Raw genomic sequence first — 18,348 nt, forward strand, 5'->3', positions numbered from 1 at the left:
AAACTATTAACATTCTTTAACTGTGAGAAAAAAATTATGTGAAATTAAGACACAACAGTGGTTGGCATTATATTAAATAGTAGCATCTGAGAATAGCAATGCAATTCTTATTAAAGTACTTTTCCACTTCATATTTTACTATCCTGTTTGAATTTTTTTCTCAGTTCTTTAAAAAATAGGAACACTAGGATTTTATAATGTTGCCACACTCCCTACATCAGGCAAATGCTTTGATTGCCAGAGTAATTTTTGTAACCCTCCTGTTATAACTTTCAACACTTTTCTCTGAGTTGAATAGGTAGTGATAGAAGACTCATTGTCCATTTATAGCAGAGTGTTGACTTTGGTGACTTGCCAGAAATGCCTGCTACAATGTGCTCTAAGGGTTTGCACTATTTAGCAAAGGTATAAAACATGCTGGGAGATGATTAATACTGAATTCAGGATAGATGCTGCTACCTTTAGAGAGGGAGGATAGAAGAAGGTGGGAGAGGGGAAAGGAGAGTGATACTTTGGCTCTACTCGTAATGTTCTATCTCTTCAAAAAATGAAGACTTGAAACAAACATAGGAAAATGTTAATATATATTTAATCCGCATTTTGAATATGTGGATATCTGTCATTTTCCATATTTTTCTGCTGCTGGTGTAAATAAATAGCAAAAACCTCTTTTTATTTTCAGAAAGAAATTCGTAGCTCCTTGGTTCTTTCAATGTTGCAACAAATGTTAATGGAAGATAAGGCAGATTTGGTAAGGGAAGCTGTGATCAAAAGCCTCGGTATCATTATGGGATACATTGATGATCCAGACAAATATCAACAGGTGTGTTTTTCAGATTAAACCCCATTTACTTCGTTTTAAAATTCCAGATAATATTTCAAATCTGATTCAGATACTCTATAATCTATAGTAGGGATGGCAATTATGTCCCCTTTAACCAGTTGTGTTGGCTGCCTGGTTTCAGTTCTGCAATTCAGAAGGAAGAATGCTGTGATTCATTTATACAGGAAACTGGCAACAAGCATGCATGTTTACCACTGCTCTCCTTTGTTTCCTCATCAATTTATACATGGCATTTTCTTTAAAAAAAATGGGAAGGGTGGGATTATGGATGGCTTTCTTTCTTCAAATGTTCTCTCAATGTACTGCAATGTGTACTTACTACTTTTTATTGAGTTATTTTCTTAAGTTTATTCTTTTTAAAAAAAATCTACATTTTGCCTGCTTTTTGCTTTTTGTTGTTGTTTTGGCAGGGTTTTGAATTGTTGCTGTCAGCCTTGGGTGATCCCTCAGAAAGAGTAGTTAGTGCAACGCATCAAGTATTTTTACCAGCTTATGCTGCCTGGACTACAGAACTTGGAAATTTACAGTCTCATCTTATACCTACATTGCTGAGCAAGATTGAAAAACTTCTCAGGGTAAACATTCTCTTTGTTTATGTAGTTTATAGAAATTTGAAAGGTGTGTCCTAAAGCATCTTGACAAAATATTGGGAAGCAAAGACTGAAAGTACCACTTAGATGAACATTCTAATAAATTACCAATTAAAGATTCTGTTGGACTGGAGCCAGGGGAGATTTGAGGAAGTTCTGCTCTTCTAAAGCTAGAGGAGAAGGGACATGATCTGAGTTTGCTAATACATTATTCAGAAAGCTGGCTCTTCCTATTCTTTTCTGAAGACGTAAAATACTTTGAAGGATCAAGTCCATTCCCAAAATGCAGAGATAACTAAAATATGAGTCTCTGAAGCTTTCTTCTTCACACAATGGCAAAATGCTTTAACTGTGTTTATTTCACTGCAGTTGTTCATTTCCTCACCTTTTAAAATGAACTTTTCATTTTTTCCAAGTAAAAGAGTTGAAATAATAGAAACACTTGGATCTATTTTTTGTACTAATAGTTTATTTTGGATTCTAGAAGAAAAACGAACATTTCTTTTTAATGCCTATCATATGCCATTAAGTTATATACTTTATATATACAATATATTATTTCATTCCTATAATCCTTTGAATTGTATTTTGGTTTTTGTGAGGAGATTAGGTGTTTAAGTAACTTGGGTTACTTAGCTGTAAAATGTCAGAACAAGGATCTGATAGCAGTCTTTGACTTCCAACTCTTGCCCTTTCTACCCCAAATTTTAAAGATCTACTAGTATAAAGGCTCTTACATAAAGCATTATAACTGCTCTCAAGGTGAATATATAAATATATATATAATTTAAAATCGAACTTTTTTCTATAAATCCTGAATGAGTATTAAAGTAAAACTATAAATAAACAACTAGAGTGAAATATTTAGCATTTGGTTAAATGTTATATACTGATCCTTCTTACTCTTTTTTCTTTCTGTTATCTCTTTTTTTTCTTTTTGAAATTTCTTCTGTGTGTTCACTTGTTTTAAAATGCTTTCAATGCTATCAGTTACAAATGTCACCAAATCTGTATAGAAAGTAGGAGAGGGAAAGCAGTAAGCACTGCTGTAGGTTTAGCCATTGAGCATTGAAAATGATTCCTGTGGTTCACTTTAATTTCTTTATACAGACTTAATAAAATTTTTAAAAATAAGACCCTCTTTTAAAAAAAAAAACTATAAAAGAAGGTCCATACCAAGAGAAATGATTAATGTTCACCCTGAAGTTTTCCATATAAAAGATTCTGTTACTTCTGTGCTTTTTCATATTTTCACATACTTAGAAAAATTATGATTTGTGGACCTCTCCATTAGGTGTTATGCTATGAGTCTGGTATACAGGTCCTTAAATATTTTATTATTTGCCACAGAAAGAAAGAGCATCATAAATACGTAATTTCAAAAGACTAAAATGAGCTTTCACCTCCTTATGTTTCAGGAAGGAGAACATGGGCTGGATGAACATAAGCTCCACATGTATCTTTCTGCCTTGCAGTCCTTGATCCCATCTCTCTTTGCATTCGTGCTGCAGAATGCCCCTTTCTCCAGCAAAGCCAAGCTTCATGGTGAAGTGCCACAGATAGAAGGTACTGAACCAAAATTGTGGAAGGGAGATGCAGGGTATTAGTAGCCTCACTCCCCAAAGAATTTTTTTTTATTAAAATTTTGAAAATCACTTTATATGGCAGCATACTTACTAACATGTATTATAAGTCTGTGGAATTTGTGGTCGTGTGTCTTCATCTTTTATGGATAAGCTTCATGGTATTATTTTATACTTTCTATTCATAATCTATAATCTTTTTATAACCTTTTTTTGGTGACTGAAATAAGTATTTTATTAATAGAGCTGAATCAAAAAAAGATCTACTTAATACTTATGAGTGCCAGTTTTTTAAGCTTTTCATTTCCACTTTATCTTTTTTCTTCCCCAGCTGTTTCATCTTATTTAGGGAAGGGTAAATGTGTTATTCTTTCCTACTATGTCCTTGCAAAGAATATAAGCATATGCGGCAGAATTCTCTCTTCCCCCCCCCCCCAAAGAAGGAATATGATTTATTTTCAGAAATTTGTGAAATTGATAGCAAAAGCCAATATTTTCTTATCTGTGTCCAGCTAATGAGTAAGTGACCTTTGATCAATGGCACTAGGTGACCCCACTGCACCTAGTATAGACAAGCTATTACTATTTATGAGAGTCTTCTCAGCTTTTTCAGATTTGTAAAATTATCACTGTCTCTTACTGTCTTCTGATAGACAAAAGAATATAACATTGAGAACAGCAACAGACACTTAAATTTTTTTAGAATTGAACTTTTCATATTAAAAACAAAGTGTGGGTTACCTATAATCTTAGGGATATAAATCAGTGTGTCCAGGATGCACAAAATACACCATAAAAATGGTATATGCTGTTTGAATGTCAATTTTACTTGGAAAATTGAGAATGGATAGAGTAGGCTTAAATATTTTTAAGTGATATTATTGAGGAGAATGAAAATTCAAACTTTTAAGATTAGTCTTCATAAGGCACTCAGAGCTGGCCTTTTCAGGTTCTGCCCCTCACTCAGGAAGGCAGTTAATCTGCTTAGGGACTTTCCTGTCTTTTTTATTTCCTCTTTTAATTTCTCCCTACAGTAAGTCTTGACATATCTGTTTTACTTTTCATTGTTCCATTATTTTCCAATAAATTGCCACTTTTGTAAGGAATAACATTCCATTGTATTATAGCAGATTGTAACCAATAATTTGCAATGATATCAGATGTCCCTTGACATGATGTAGAAATATGAAGTACAAATATTCCTCACCATCCAAATTTAATTGATTTCTGGGTTGAGGTTGTGAAAATTAAAGCAGAAACCTCAGATAGTGAGGGATACCATGTTACTCAAATTATTTGTTTGTGTGTTACGATAGCAAATGGGAGAGCTCATCTAGCAAGGGATAAACTTTATCTGTACGTGATACTCCGTATATTATTAGAAACCTTGCACACCATAGACAGATAATAACATCTTACTATTGCCTTTGAGCATCTTAAAAATTAAGTGTATTTCATGTTTTCTTAATTTTAATAATTACCATGAACCATTGGTATGTTTTGAGAAAATGCTGCACCCTTATTTGTCTCTTTTTTGGGTGTCAGCCTCTGTGCAGGAGTTGTTGAGCCATTAGGACTTTCTCATCAGCAGTTAATCAGCTGTTGGCATGCTTTACTCACTTAACAACCTCTCAAGAAGTGTTTTCTTAATAACCTGGGTTCTACTTATGATCTAACCCATCAGTACAAACTTTAAAATAGACTAGTGTATATCCATGTTTTATTTACATAATTTTAAAAGTATATACATAAGACCCTAGTTATAATATTTATAGTACAATATGCCTTATTTTACTGGTTACTGGTTTTAGTACTTTATATTAACTTAATGTTTATCAAATATGAAAATTTTTTTAAATAAAGCATTAATAGAGATTAAATTCTTACACAATCTGGTCAGCTGAAGCTTTAATGTATTTTATATCATTATTCTCTGGTATTAAACAGTTTTTTCCCTGCTATTAACCTATTAATGTATTACTCCACAAAGGAAACATTTTAACATATTTACTATTCCATCGACATAAACAGTCTGGTGAAATTACAAGTATTTCTATTTTTATACCAAATTTAAATTCCTATTTAGCTAAGATCATATCACTGGGCCAATTTTGATTTAACCTAAAGTGAAATTTTACTCCTCATTAGCAAACTAATTCATTACAGTATTCGTTTATAATTATTTAGTTTCATAAAGTCTTAACTTTGAGATTAAAAAATGTGACAAAATTTTCTTTTCTAAAAACGATTTAATTAATTCATCTCAGTGAAGTTTATAATAAGCTATATAAAGATTAGGAGGTAGAACTTTATTTTCCTTTTGACAGAATAGCTAACTTCCCAAACTGCCATTTTCCACATGACATATTTTGCTTTTATTATTTATAGTGACACGGTTCCCCCGGCCTATGTCACCCCTTCAAGATGTGTCTACTATTATTGGAAGTCGTGAGCAATTGGCAGTGCTACTACAACTTTATGATTACCAGCTGGAACACGAGGGTACAACAGGCTGGGAGAGTTTACTGTGGGTTGTCAATCAATTGTAAGTTCCCACCTTCAAAATCATTTGGTTCAAACTCATTCAGTTGATTGGAAGATAGCTCACTATATTTAGCTTGGCCCTTTTGTTATAGAAGATATAACAAAATATAAAAAAAATAGAACAAAATCTAACTTGGCAGCATCTCTGGTAAACTTGTTTAGGAGAGGAGATTTACACCACTGGATGTGTAGTGATTTATCTACAAAGATAGTGCTGCTGTGTTATGTCAAAAGAATCTGTCTTCTGGCCTTGTTGATTAATGGTGATGATGGATTTTAAACTATATCAAGACTTCTCATTTTTGAGGCTAAACTGGATGCCACAATAGCCAACTTCTTGTATGAAGCATCAAAATTCATTGATTTGAGTCTCATTAACTTCATATTCAGAATTCTACCAGAGTTCCATATATTTTATGACAAGCGGTTAAAATTTATTTTAAGAAGTTTATTGAGTAGAATGAAAACTTAAGACCTTATCATAGGGTCTCAAACAACTCCTTTGTTTTCCAACTTTACTGTCTATGAAAACCAAAACATAAGAGGTTATAAGATTGCATTGTTTCAGAAATTGGCAAGGAAACAGTAATTTATATGTATCCCCTGCCTATTTTTCTTTCCTTTCATATTCAGGTTGCCACAACTTATAGAAATAGTTGGCAAAATTAATGTTACTTCAACTGCCTGTGTCCATGAATTCTCCAGATTTTTCTGGCGCCTTTGCCGGACATTTGGCAAAATTTTTACAAACACTAAGGTAAAAACTTGTATTCCATATTTTCTTATATGCAAGATCCATAAAAATGTAATGTGTTAATTAATGCTATAACAGAGTAAATAAGAGCATGAGCCCTTCCTTTATTCTAATTTATCTTTTAATATCTTAGAAAATTATGATAGCAAAAAAAAAATTCTAGTCCGTAATATTCTTATCTTTATATCTGATTTTCAGAAGATGATTTAGCCTAAACTTAGTTTGTATCCAGATTTGGATAGAACATCTACTCACTGTTTCAGCATAGAAAGTACCAATCCTTTGAATATGCTTCTGATCTACCACAGATATTCAAAGCAATTATTTGCTCAGTACACTTTAGTCAAAACCTCAGGTGACTGTAGAACCAAAGCACCTTATATAGAAGACTTACTTTGTGGATACCAGCTCTAAGGCTAGCATGGAAACTTGAGATAAATGCTGCAGTTTTCAGTCACTAGCAAAAGTAACTTTTGTCACATTTGTTTATCCAGGTTATTTTGTAGTTTTAGGTATTAAAATATCCATGTCCTTAGATATCAATTTCTTCTTTAATCCTGTTAATCCATTAGTCTTCGTGGAATGTTGTTAAGCAAGTTCTTTAGAGACCTAATAAAAACAAAAATATGTAGTAGCTATAATCAGATGTTAATCAAGACATTTAAAAGGTAAGAATTTTGTGCAGCTCTTTCCTATTAAATCTCTCATTTCTGAAACACTTAAAGCAAAAACAGTTTGCTATAGTTGACTGGATGAAATTCAGAAAATGAGTTATGTCCCTGTTATGTTTGTGACCTATAATAATTTATCTGGGCTTAGTCTTTTCATGTGTGAAATGAAGGAATTGCCTCAGTATCTTTTCATTTATAGAACTGTAGATTAATCTTTAAATGGGATCTTCAACTCAATTTAACTTGAATATGTAAATGAATGATTGACCTGCCAATAAGAGGGGAAAACCAGACCTTGATGTTACTGTAGAATAAACAAGATTATTTTACATTGTTCACTAAAATCTAATTATCAAATATAATTTGATTTTACTGTTATCAATAGTGACAAAAATTATTTGGCATCTCTAAAAGAAGTAGCTACTATTTTTTTTTTTAACAAAAGCAAGTAAGAGTCTACTTTAGCACTTACCAGTAAGAGATTGACTTCAGTGACCTGAAAACTGAAATCTCTGATGATGTTAATAATAAAATATTGAAACAATGATTAGTTCTAACTTAAAATATTTAAGTGAAATTCAGTATTTGATGTTTAAATTTTAAGGAATTTTAAATAAAAGACTAATTTAAACAGATGGATATCACATGATGAATATGTTACTTGTTGCATATCTTGAATGAATGCAATTTCCTTTTTATTCCTTCTAAATACAGCAAATGTTTTGTTCAATAATTTTGATCATATAATAGCTACCTAAAAAGCCCTTCTATCATCAGGTTCAGTTTTAGGAGGTGGTAATTTCAAGCATTTAAAATCATCTTGGGAATTAATTTAGTGAAGTAAACTAAAGGTTCTTCAGAAAATACTTGCTGACCTGAATTGATTTTTATAAATATTTATCTCTTAAAGTATTATTTTTAGTAACCTGACTCTTCTTTTATCCTAAACCTCTTAAAAATGATTACATTTCTGAACACTTGAATCAATGGTCTATAAAGCAAAATAAATAAATATATAGTAGTATTAAACATTTCATTTATTTACTCATCGACTGGTCCATGAACCTGAGACTTTTTTTGGATCTTTTCTTTGGATTGCTTAGGTAAAACCTCAGTTCCAGGAGATTCTAAGACTATCTGAAGAAAACATTGGTAAGTTTGTTATTACTTTTAAAAACAATTGGGTCTCTTTATTCATGAAAAGTACTATATTTATTATATGCAAATTGTATAAATGAACTATCTAGTACAATTGAAAAGGAAAATTTATAGTATGGAGCTCTTCCTTTTACAACTGTGTGACATTTAATATCCTCCTCATGAGGTGCTAGTGAAATTAATCTGAGATTTTAAAGAAACCACAGGCTTAAATGGGTAGCTCCAGCCCTTCTGTTGATAGTTTTCAACTCACCTGTCTTAAGAAGTCTAGTTATAGCATTGTTGGCCTAAGAACTTGTTCATGTGTGGATCTTACATCCCTATATATTTTTCTAGTTTTTAGGAATAAATTATGGAAAATGTTAGGGAAAAAATATGTATAGTATAGTGCTCCTCCCCTTTTTTTGAATGTACACATCAGCAGTTTTCCACCTTTAAAAAAAATATATTTGTATTATTTTAGATAGGAATGGAGAGGGAATGAGAGAAACACCAATCAGCTGCCTCTTGCACACCCTCTACTGGGGATCAAGTCCACAACTGAGACATGTACCCTGATAGGGAATCAAACCGGCGACCTCTCGGTGGACCAAACAATGCTCAACCAACTGAGCCACATCATCCAGGGTTTCCAACTGTTTCATCTTATAGCACACATAAACTAATTACTAAAATTCTGCAGCAAACCTAAAAATATATATTTTTTGCCAGTCTGACCAAAAAAATAGGTGTAATTTTGATTCATTCATACAAGATCTCGGCTATTGTTGTGTTGGCTGTTGTCATTTTTTTCATTTGACAATCTAAGTAAAAGAGGTCCGTGCCCCTGACCAAATAGTCAGGTATTGCTGTCTTAAAATTTTTTTGTGGCATACTGGTTGAAAATCACTGATAGTTGGTATTATCTTTTAGTTAACTATTAATTCTGATGATAAATTAATGAAGACTATTTACATGTTTTAGAAACTCCCAGCTTTTATAATTATTAGTTATCTATGGGTGTTTAGCTGTTTACATAAGAAGTGGTTACTAACTCCTGTATATACAGTGCATACCTATGAATTCAATTTATATTCCTAGCCTCAGATTTACCTCTAAACTACCATAGTCTTATTCAAGCAATGTCAATATTCCCTTAAAGAAAAAAAATTATTCTTACCAAGATAATAAATAAATGTCAAATACTAGTTGATAAGAATTTGGAACTTCCTTTTTTGCTAAAATTCCTTTAAGGAAGTCAAGTAAGACAGCTTTTCAACTCAGTTTGTTTCTGAAGAGAATTTAAAACCATATAAAAATAGGGAAAAAAGTAATAAAAATATTTTTAGTATATAAAAGCAAATAAAAACATTCAAAACGGTGCCTAAAGATCAATAAGCAAGAGCAAGCTATTGGTATTATAAATAGTAACTGTCATATCACCTCTGGAACCTTTCTTTTGAAATCATCTACAGGTCCTACATTTAAAAAAAAAAAATTCACTTTCCAGTAGTCACAAGGCATTCTCCTGTGGTTGAATGATTCTGTTTCCCCTGCTTTAATTAGCCTGACTCCTGGCTGAAAATCCCTATAGACGCAGTGGTTCTCAACCTGTGGGTCATGACCCCTTTGGCGGTCGAACGGCCCTTTCACAGGGGTCGCCTAAGACCATCCTGCATATCAGATATTTACATTACGATTCATAACAGTGGCAACATTACAGTTATGAAGTAGCAACGAAAATAATTTTATGGTTGGTTCACAACATGAGGAACTGTATTTAAAGGGCCAGAAGGTTGAGAACCACTGCTAGAGGATGCAAGAGGGGCTCTGGAACTATACTAGTACTAGATACTAGGTAGTATCTCATATCTAGAAGCAGATTAAATAATATACATGAAGGTGCCTCCTTTAAGCTGAGTGCCTGTACATTTCATTGAATACTACAGTTTGAACGCCTACAAATTTATGAAGAACTGTTTATATAAACAGTTGGGAGGTTCTTTTTTTTTTTTTTTTTAAATATATTTTTATTGATTTTTTACAGAGAAGAAGGGAGAGAGATAGAGAGTTAGAAACATCGATGAGAGAGAAACATTGACCAGCTGCCTCCTGCACACCTCCTACTGGGGATGTGCCCGCAACCAAGGTACATGCCCTTGACCGGAATCGAACCTGGGACCCTTCAGTCCGCAGGCCGACGCTCTATCCACCGAGCTAAACCGGTTTTGGCAGTTGGGAGGTTCTTAAAGAAAACTCTGATTATGGAAATGAGTATAGCATTTCATTTTGGTTATTAAAATTTTTCCCCACCTATCAAAAATGTTTATGCTAATGGCTCTGTAAAAAGTAGTACATTATATTTTTATAACTCCCAGTAAATATGTTTTAATCAAAATTATTTTTCAAAAGTAATGATAATATTTATTTGTAAGCCTTGTAACCAGTTGTAAATTTAAATATAATTAACATTGTGACTTTTTGCTTTGCATTTAAAATACACTAGAATTTTAAAAATTATTTTCATAATTTTAGATTCCTCAGCTGGAAATGGGGTCCTCACTAAAGCCACTGTCCCCATTTATGCAACAGGAGTTCTTACGTGTTATATTCAGGTAAGGGCAAAAATCCTTTTACTGGAAAATGTAGAAGTACTTTCTACTAGTTACCTAATATTATGTCTTTTTAATGTGTATAGATGAAAATGTTACCCATAAAGGAAAACAAAGCACTTATTCATTTTATTCGATTTATTATTTATAGTGGGAGAGCATATTTGAATAATAAGTCTCTGAGTAAAATCTCCATTGAATAAATAAATTTAGAGAATGTGTTCTTCTTGATACTTTGTTAGAAGTGTTAGATTGCACTTATTTAGCAATTTCCTTCTCTTTTATGATGAATTTTTCATAACAAAGTACATGTTAGGTAAAGCAAACTACAAAATGCTACAGAATACTGTACTATCATCATTTTTAGCAAAGTACTTTTTTTATACATTTTATTTTTTATTCTTAAAATTTTTTTTTCAATTAAAGTTTACATTCATTATTGTTTTGTATTAGTTTCAGGTAAACAACATATTGGTTAGACAATCATATACTTTACAAATGTTCTGCTGATATTTACAGTACCCACCTGACACCATACATAGCTATTACATTATTGACTGCATTCCCTATGCTGTACTTTACATCTCCATGACTGTTTTGTAACTATCAATCTGTACTTCTCAATCCCTTCACCCTTTCCACCCAGGCTCATAATCTTGCCCTCCCCTCTGGCAACCATTAATCTTTTCTCTATATCTATGAGTCTGTTTCCGTTTTGTTTGTTCATTTATATTGTTCTAGCAAAGTACTTTTTTTTTTGTTAATCCTCACCTGGGGATATTTTTCCATTACTTTCAGAAAGAGTAGGAGGGAAGGAAGGAGTTGCTGGTAGAGAGAGAGAGAGAGAGAGAGAGAGAGAGAGAGAGAGAGAGAGAGAGAGAGGGGAGGGGGGAGAGAGAGGAAAATATCAATGTGAGAAACACATCAATTGATTGCCTCCCACACACGCCCCGACCAGGGGGTGGGGAGTGAACCCACAACTGAAGTAGGTGCTCTTGACGGGGCATCAAACCCAAGACCGTTCAGTGCACAGGCAACTCTAACCACTAAGCACACCAGCCAGGGTGTAAAGTACTTTTTAATCATACTTTATTTTTCTTAATTATTACTGCATAATAAATTATCCCAAAACAATGGGTTATTCTGGCCCATTTATTTGCTCAGCTAGGTATCTTTTCTGCTGGTCCTGCTGGTGGTCACTCATGTTTCTGCTTTCAACTGGTTGGTTGGCAGGGGGCTCAGCTAGGGTGGCTGATCAGTCTCCTTGTAATCATAGGGCCTATTTCTCTCCATGGGGCCTCTGGAACAGCAGGGCCAGACTTATTGCATGGTGGCTCAGGACTCCCAAGAGTACAAAAGAATCTGCTAGGCTAAGTCTTGAGCCTAGAATTAGTACATCACTACTACTATATTCTACTAGAGGCCCAGCGCACGAAATCATGCGCGGGTAGGGTTCTTAGGCCTAGCCTGCAAGCAGGCCCATCTTCTGCCTGCTTAGCAGCCAGTCCCGCCCCACCGCTGCCCATCCTGGTTCTCCGTGGTTCCCTGTTTGCCATCTAGTAATCAGAGCCTGCGGGCTAGCGGGAGGGACCAAGAGGTCTGCCTTCTGCCTACTTGCCAGTCCCCAGTCCCGCCCCGCCGCCACCCAGCCTGGTTCTCCATGGTCCCTCATTGGCCATCCAGCGATTGGAGACTGTGGGCTGGGGGAAGGGACCAAGAGGTGGTCAATGCATCTCATAGCCACTGGTCGATCGATCGTTCTGGTCATTATGCCGTTATGGTCGCTGGCCTTTTATTATATAGGATTGGTTAAAGCAAGAATCAGCCCAGCCCAGATTTAGAGGAGAGACCTAAACAAGGACATGAACCAGAAGGTGTGGTTCATTGGTAGTCACCAGTATAACAGACTACTTAACATTATTTTACGTTAATAACAGACACATGATGTGTACTAAGGCATATCAGTCATTTTTAAGTGTGAGGCAAGTTCCACTAGTAAGGTGAAAATGTTGACTCAGGATAAAAGCTTTTTTGGAAATTAGAATGTGAGAATCAGAAAGGAAAACCTGTTTTCCTGAATTTTCTTTCATTTTTTAATAACATTTATTTTGCCTTTTGAATTCAAAGTACAGCAATTTATATTTATTACACCCTTCTTCCAAAACAGATATGAACCATTTTATAATATTAAAATATAGTTCTACATTATCTGCACAATACCTTGCAATAGAAGCTCCAGTTCTGTTAAAGTAGCACAGTATTTTTTTTTTTTTTATTAGAGAGAGGAATGGAGAGGGAGAGAGAGAGAGAGAAACATCAATGATGTGGGAGAATCATGGATCGGCTGCCTCTTGCATCAAGCCCACAACCTGGGCATGTGCCCTGACTGGAATTGAACCCTGACTGTGACCTCCTGGTTCATAGGTCCACACTCAACCACTGAGCCACGCCAGCTGGCCAGTATTCTTTTAAACTTTCCTTTTCTACACTAGTTCTTAGACTACCTCATAATATGGTCTCTCTTGCTGTTCTTAAATTCATAGAGATTTAGTCCTAACACATGCCAGGCACAATAGTACAAATACCATTCTCCTCTCTGTTTAATTTTAGAAGGTGTTCCAGCATAATAACAAGTGTGATGTCAATATTTTTCTCTCTCTTGTTTAACCCCTGCAAGTTTGTATGTTGATTTTGACCACAAATAGTGTTTTAAAGCATAATAAAGTACCAAGTACAAGGTTTGCCTCAGGGTAGGCCCTCAGTAGATTTGTTGAATAAATGAATAAGGATATATCTTTTGAGTCACTATGTGAAGTCCAAATATCTGAAGAGATAACTTCTTAGTTTGATTTTAAAAAAAAAAAAGGATTGAGGTAGCTATCATTGATTGCCAGTGTTACTTGTTTTAGGAAGCACATACCAGCAGTTAATATTTTTGTTACTAAACAAAATTTTCTGTTAGGGTAAATCATTGCCCTTTTGCTTTGGTTAACAAAAACTATCTATTTTGAATCAATTACATAAGCAGTATATCTTGTTTTGAACTTTCAAAAATGAGAAATAGGATTGTAGTAAATTTTAAATAAAAAAATCCATGCTCACTTAGAATTGTAGTTCATAGCTCTCATTGCACACTTAATTTCTTTCAGTTCATTTAACCAATTTATGTATACTTTTTGCTTGACATAGGCCAGTGGTCGGCAAACTGTGGCTCGTGAGCCACATGCGGCTCTTTGGCCCCTTGAGTGTGGCTCTTCCACAAAATACCACATGCGGGCGTGCACCTACAGTTCGATTGAAACTTTGTGGCCCCTGCACAGAAGTCGGTATTTTGTGGAAGAGCTACACTCAAGGGGCCAAAGAGCCGCATGTGGCTCGAGAGCCGCAGTCTGTTGACCACTGACATAGGTAACTAAAAATGGGTGAAATCACTATTTCATTGTTGCTCTAATGCTGATTTGTCAGTTTAAACTTTTCACTAAGTAGACTGTTGTGATCTAAAACTGTTACATCCATCCTTTATTCATGCTGATCATTACTATTGTTGATTCTTTATCACTACCTCATTCTAAATTTGTCTTACTATGTAGAAAAAAACGGTAGGTGATAATCCAGTCTTCCTCTGGAAGCTGTTTATTGTTAATTTATTATATCCCTAATGACAAAAAAAATGGTATCCCTAATGACAAAAAACTTGACTTTAATTTATTATATATTTTCTGATAGAATGTCAAATTCCCTTTCAGATTCAGCTTAATTTAACATAGAGTTGTGTGTTTTTTTAACATTCCTTGTTTAGCAGACTTGCTTTTAAAAAATATATTTATTAATACAGTGCTGTGTAAGAAAAAAAGACAAATATTTTCTGATTATTAAAATAATAGTTCATTAAAGAAAGCTTAAAAAAATATGGGTTATTTTTTAATCAAGGGCGCAACTATTTCTTTCAGAACACAATTGTCTGTATTTCATCAAGCATGCAGTTTCTCACCACTAAGATGTTGCAAATAAAATTTCTTGCAAATCAGTTTTCTACTATTAGGGGGTAGCTGTTTTAGTAGTTTGTATTTAATTATTTAGAGCTAAAATTAACGGGAACTAAAATTGGAAAAATAAATTTTAATGAGAGAATATACCTTTTTATGTTCTAAACCCAGATTGTGTAATAAAACTTTCTGCAGTAATGGAACTATTCTATATCTCAGCTGCCCAATAAGGTAGTTGCTAGCCACATGTGGCTATTAAGCACTTGAGTTGTAGCCAGTGCAGCTAAATCACTGAATTTCTTCTCTCACTTAATTTTTAATTTAAATTTAAATATGAATAATCACATATGGTGGGTGGCTACCATATTGGACAGCACAGATCTAAATCTTTGAAGTAAGGTAGTCTTTGTCTTCCTAGCACTGTGATTATAGATATGCTTAATAAATACTTTTAATTAAAATGCTTCCAAATTAGGATATTTTCCCCTTATTTGGTAAATTTTTCTAATGAGAGATAGTAAATTATGGTTTTAATTGTACTTGATTGCTTGGAAATTCATTATCAGCCTTTTTCCTCTGTAGGAAGAAGACAGGAAACTGTTAGTTGGATTCTTAGAAGATGTAATGACCCTGCTTTCATTGTCTCATGCTCCTCTTGATAGCCTGAAAGCTTCTTTTGTGGAACTGGGGTAAAAATAATAGCTTACAGTTTTTTAAGAGCCATATACAATTTTTATATTGGATTTATGGAATATATATTTTTGGTCTAAAAGGATTGGTATACACATCAGCTCTCTTGGTTTTGAGACAAGATTTTTTGTATTTTGTTTTTGCATATTTTTATATTCTTAATATTTTGTAAACAATACATTATAATAAAAGTGTGGGGAAAGGGCACAGACTTATGTTTTCTTTAAAGCATTTGGAGAAATAAAATCAAATACAGATTTGAAGAAAATTTTGTTTTTCCAAAACTGAAAAAGGAGCCCCAAGTGAAAGCCAGGTCATTAGGCTCCTATTTCTGTTCCATTTTATTGCCTAGTCCCACACATACTCACATCATCTATTGCTAAAACAGTGTTAATCCAGTCTTCACTGAAAACAGGCTGATACATTTATTAATACTATCTTGCATTGTGATGGGTTTCACAGAAAGCTTGCCCTTCTGTATAGATGATTTGAGTTGATGTTATTTGATCTTACAACAACCATATGATATAGATAGGACATGTATTGCTTCTCTAATTTTGATATAGATAGTTAGATCTACAGAGGCTGTAAAGTGCCCATCTGACTCTTAGTCTGGCATCCTTTCTTTTTTATCTCATAGGTAAATTTTATTTTTCTTTATCTTTTTATAATTTTAACTTTTATGCTATTAAAGAGTTGAAATTTCTATAATAATTTTAGCATAGAGAAGCTAAAAGTATAATTTTTGAGTATGCTGGAAGTTTGTAGTTTTATAGACTGATGTCCTTTTTTAAAGAATCTTAGATGTAACACATTAAACTATATGCCATGTTTTACCAATATTTTATTATTAATACTCCTTATAAATGTAATATTTTTCAGTACACCCCATAAGGCACTGTGGCTCTTTTTTTTAACATTGGTTTCTTTTCTTTCAGTGCAAATCCAGCCTACCATGAGTTATTGTTAACGGTTTTATGGTATGGTGTTGTCCATACTTCAGCACTTGTGAGGTGTACTGCTGCTAGAATGTTTGAGGTATGTAAACAAATGCTTCTCTTGGTTCAGATTATAATGATTTTCTCTAGAAGAGGGAGAAGGGAATGTTTAAACAAAAATGGCTTTGCATACCGTGTTATGTTGCTGTGTGTTTTATGGTATTGTCTAGTTGTGTACTGTGTGATGGGGCAGAAATTTAGCTTTGATATATTTAAGAATGTGGATGTTATTTTTAAATGTCCATTCCGTTTCTTGAATTTTCTTTTAAATCGTATTTTAATTTCCATCCTATGTAAATCTTTCTAACCACTCTGTTTACTGAGTTATGGGGCTACTAAAATAAACTGAAGCAATATATTTTTAAAGTTGTAAAATATAGTTGTATTCGTGAGTAGCATTAAAAAATTATTAATGTAGTTATGGAAATATTTGTTTTATTGATTATTCTTACTCCACTATTCCCTCACATATCATATCCAGAATAGCATCCCTATAGATTATCAGCCCACAGATTTATAAGAGAGAAAAGACTGTTCATGTAATTTAACTAGATTTTCTTAAATTGCCACCTACCCAAGTTAACTATGAAAATTGAAATACCTATCTTTTGTACCCATCATAGAAGAAATATGCCATTGCCTAAAAATATACATATATCTAGAACTGGTATTTTAGCACTAAAATTGGTTTAGAGTATTTCTTATTGCTATTGAGTCTTGCCATAGAGCCAGACTGCCTGGGTTCAGTGTCTGTATCTGCCACTTAGTCGCAAGTTCAAACTTCTCTGTGCCTCAGTTTCCTCATCTACAAAATAAAGATGATGATAATAAATATCTATCCCAAAGGATTTTTATTAATATTAAGAATTAATACTTGTAAAGCCTTTAAAACAGTGCCTGACACATAATGAGAGCTTAATAAATGTGTTAATCATTATTGTTTGTTTTTTAATTTATGCTATTCACACAATAATATAGTAGTTTCGGGAGCATATTTATCCCAACTAAAGTTTCTCAAATATGCATGTGATTTTAAAATGTCTGAAAGCATTTATTTCCATAAGAAAAATGGGATAATTCAATTCTTCCTGAATTTTAGAATTTTCCACAATTTAAGATACATTGCAATTGAAGGATAGAGCTCTGATATATTTAAAATATATAATTTCTGAAACTTAAATATGTAAAATAGATTTGTGGAATTCAAAGAAAAGTTTATTGTTATCTGAAAGTTGAAAATTCTCTGTCCATGTTACTCCCTCAGTCACTCCCTCAGTTATTACTCATATTTAATTTTTAAAAAAAAACTATAATCAAGTATTCTTTGTCATGGTTAATGTCAAATTGAAAATTCGGTTTGATGTCTAGTATAAGTTCCTTTGGGGTGTAAATAATTTTTTATTATTTAGTATGCTGAAAAAGAGTAATTACCATGAAAAAAAAGTCTTTCTTTAATTCCTTCTTTCCCACAAAAGAAAGAAAAAAAAAGCCCCTCCTTTAAATGAAGAGCTATTACTTTAATATATGCTCTTCATAGGATTTTATTCTTAGACTATAGAAACTATTGCTTTTAAACCATTTGTTTCTAAAAAGTATGTATACACTGGTGAAGCAAATCATTTAAGCGGAGATAATTTAAATAAAATGAAGCATCCTCCCATTTTATTTGTTTGAACTTTTTTCTACCTTATTTCTTATATGTGGCTTTTGTCAGGTTTTCAGTTTCTGTGTTTGCTATCAGTGCTGGTTGTAAACTATACCTATGCTTAAGCAGTTTTCAGTGTTCTCCCGGGTTGATTATGAGCTTTTAAGTCTAATTTGAGAGATTTATTATAATACTTTTTCAAATTCATTTATGACAAAAAAATTTTCACTGAGCATGCTAGTAAAAGTCATGGTTACTTTTTTGTCAATAATCTGTACTTTAAACTAAATTGTA

The 18,348-nt window shown here is 33.2% G+C and overlaps 1 protein-coding gene across 4 annotated transcripts in view; it reads left to right on the forward strand.

The window, feature by feature from the left end:
• The window catches only part of RELCH (RAB11 binding and LisH domain, coiled-coil and HEAT repeat containing), a 100,972-nt gene that overhangs the window by 61,071 nt on the left and 21,553 nt on the right, over positions 1-18,348 (forward strand). For all 4 annotated transcript variants that reach the window (XR_009454106.1, XR_009454105.1, XM_059706261.1 and 1 more), the window contains exons 14-22: positions 683-823; positions 1,255-1,419; positions 2,853-3,000; positions 5,406-5,562; positions 6,195-6,318; positions 8,090-8,138; positions 10,659-10,738; positions 15,304-15,410; positions 16,350-16,449. Coding sequence is in view for 2 of the 4 variants with exons in the window: in XM_059706261.1 (XP_059562244.1) it covers positions 683-823; positions 1,255-1,419; positions 2,853-3,000; positions 5,406-5,562; positions 6,195-6,318; positions 8,090-8,138; positions 10,659-10,738; positions 15,304-15,410; positions 16,350-16,449 (1,071 nt within the window). In the remaining 2 variants the exon portion in view is untranslated. The remainder of the gene's footprint in view (positions 1-682; positions 824-1,254; positions 1,420-2,852; positions 3,001-5,405; positions 5,563-6,194; positions 6,319-8,089; positions 8,139-10,658; positions 10,739-15,303; positions 15,411-16,349; positions 16,450-18,348) is intronic.

This window comes from Myotis daubentonii, chromosome 8, assembly GCF_963259705.1.
Source record: "Myotis daubentonii chromosome 8, mMyoDau2.1, whole genome shotgun sequence".
Lineage (NCBI taxonomy): Eukaryota > Metazoa > Chordata > Mammalia > Chiroptera > Vespertilionidae > Myotis > Myotis daubentonii.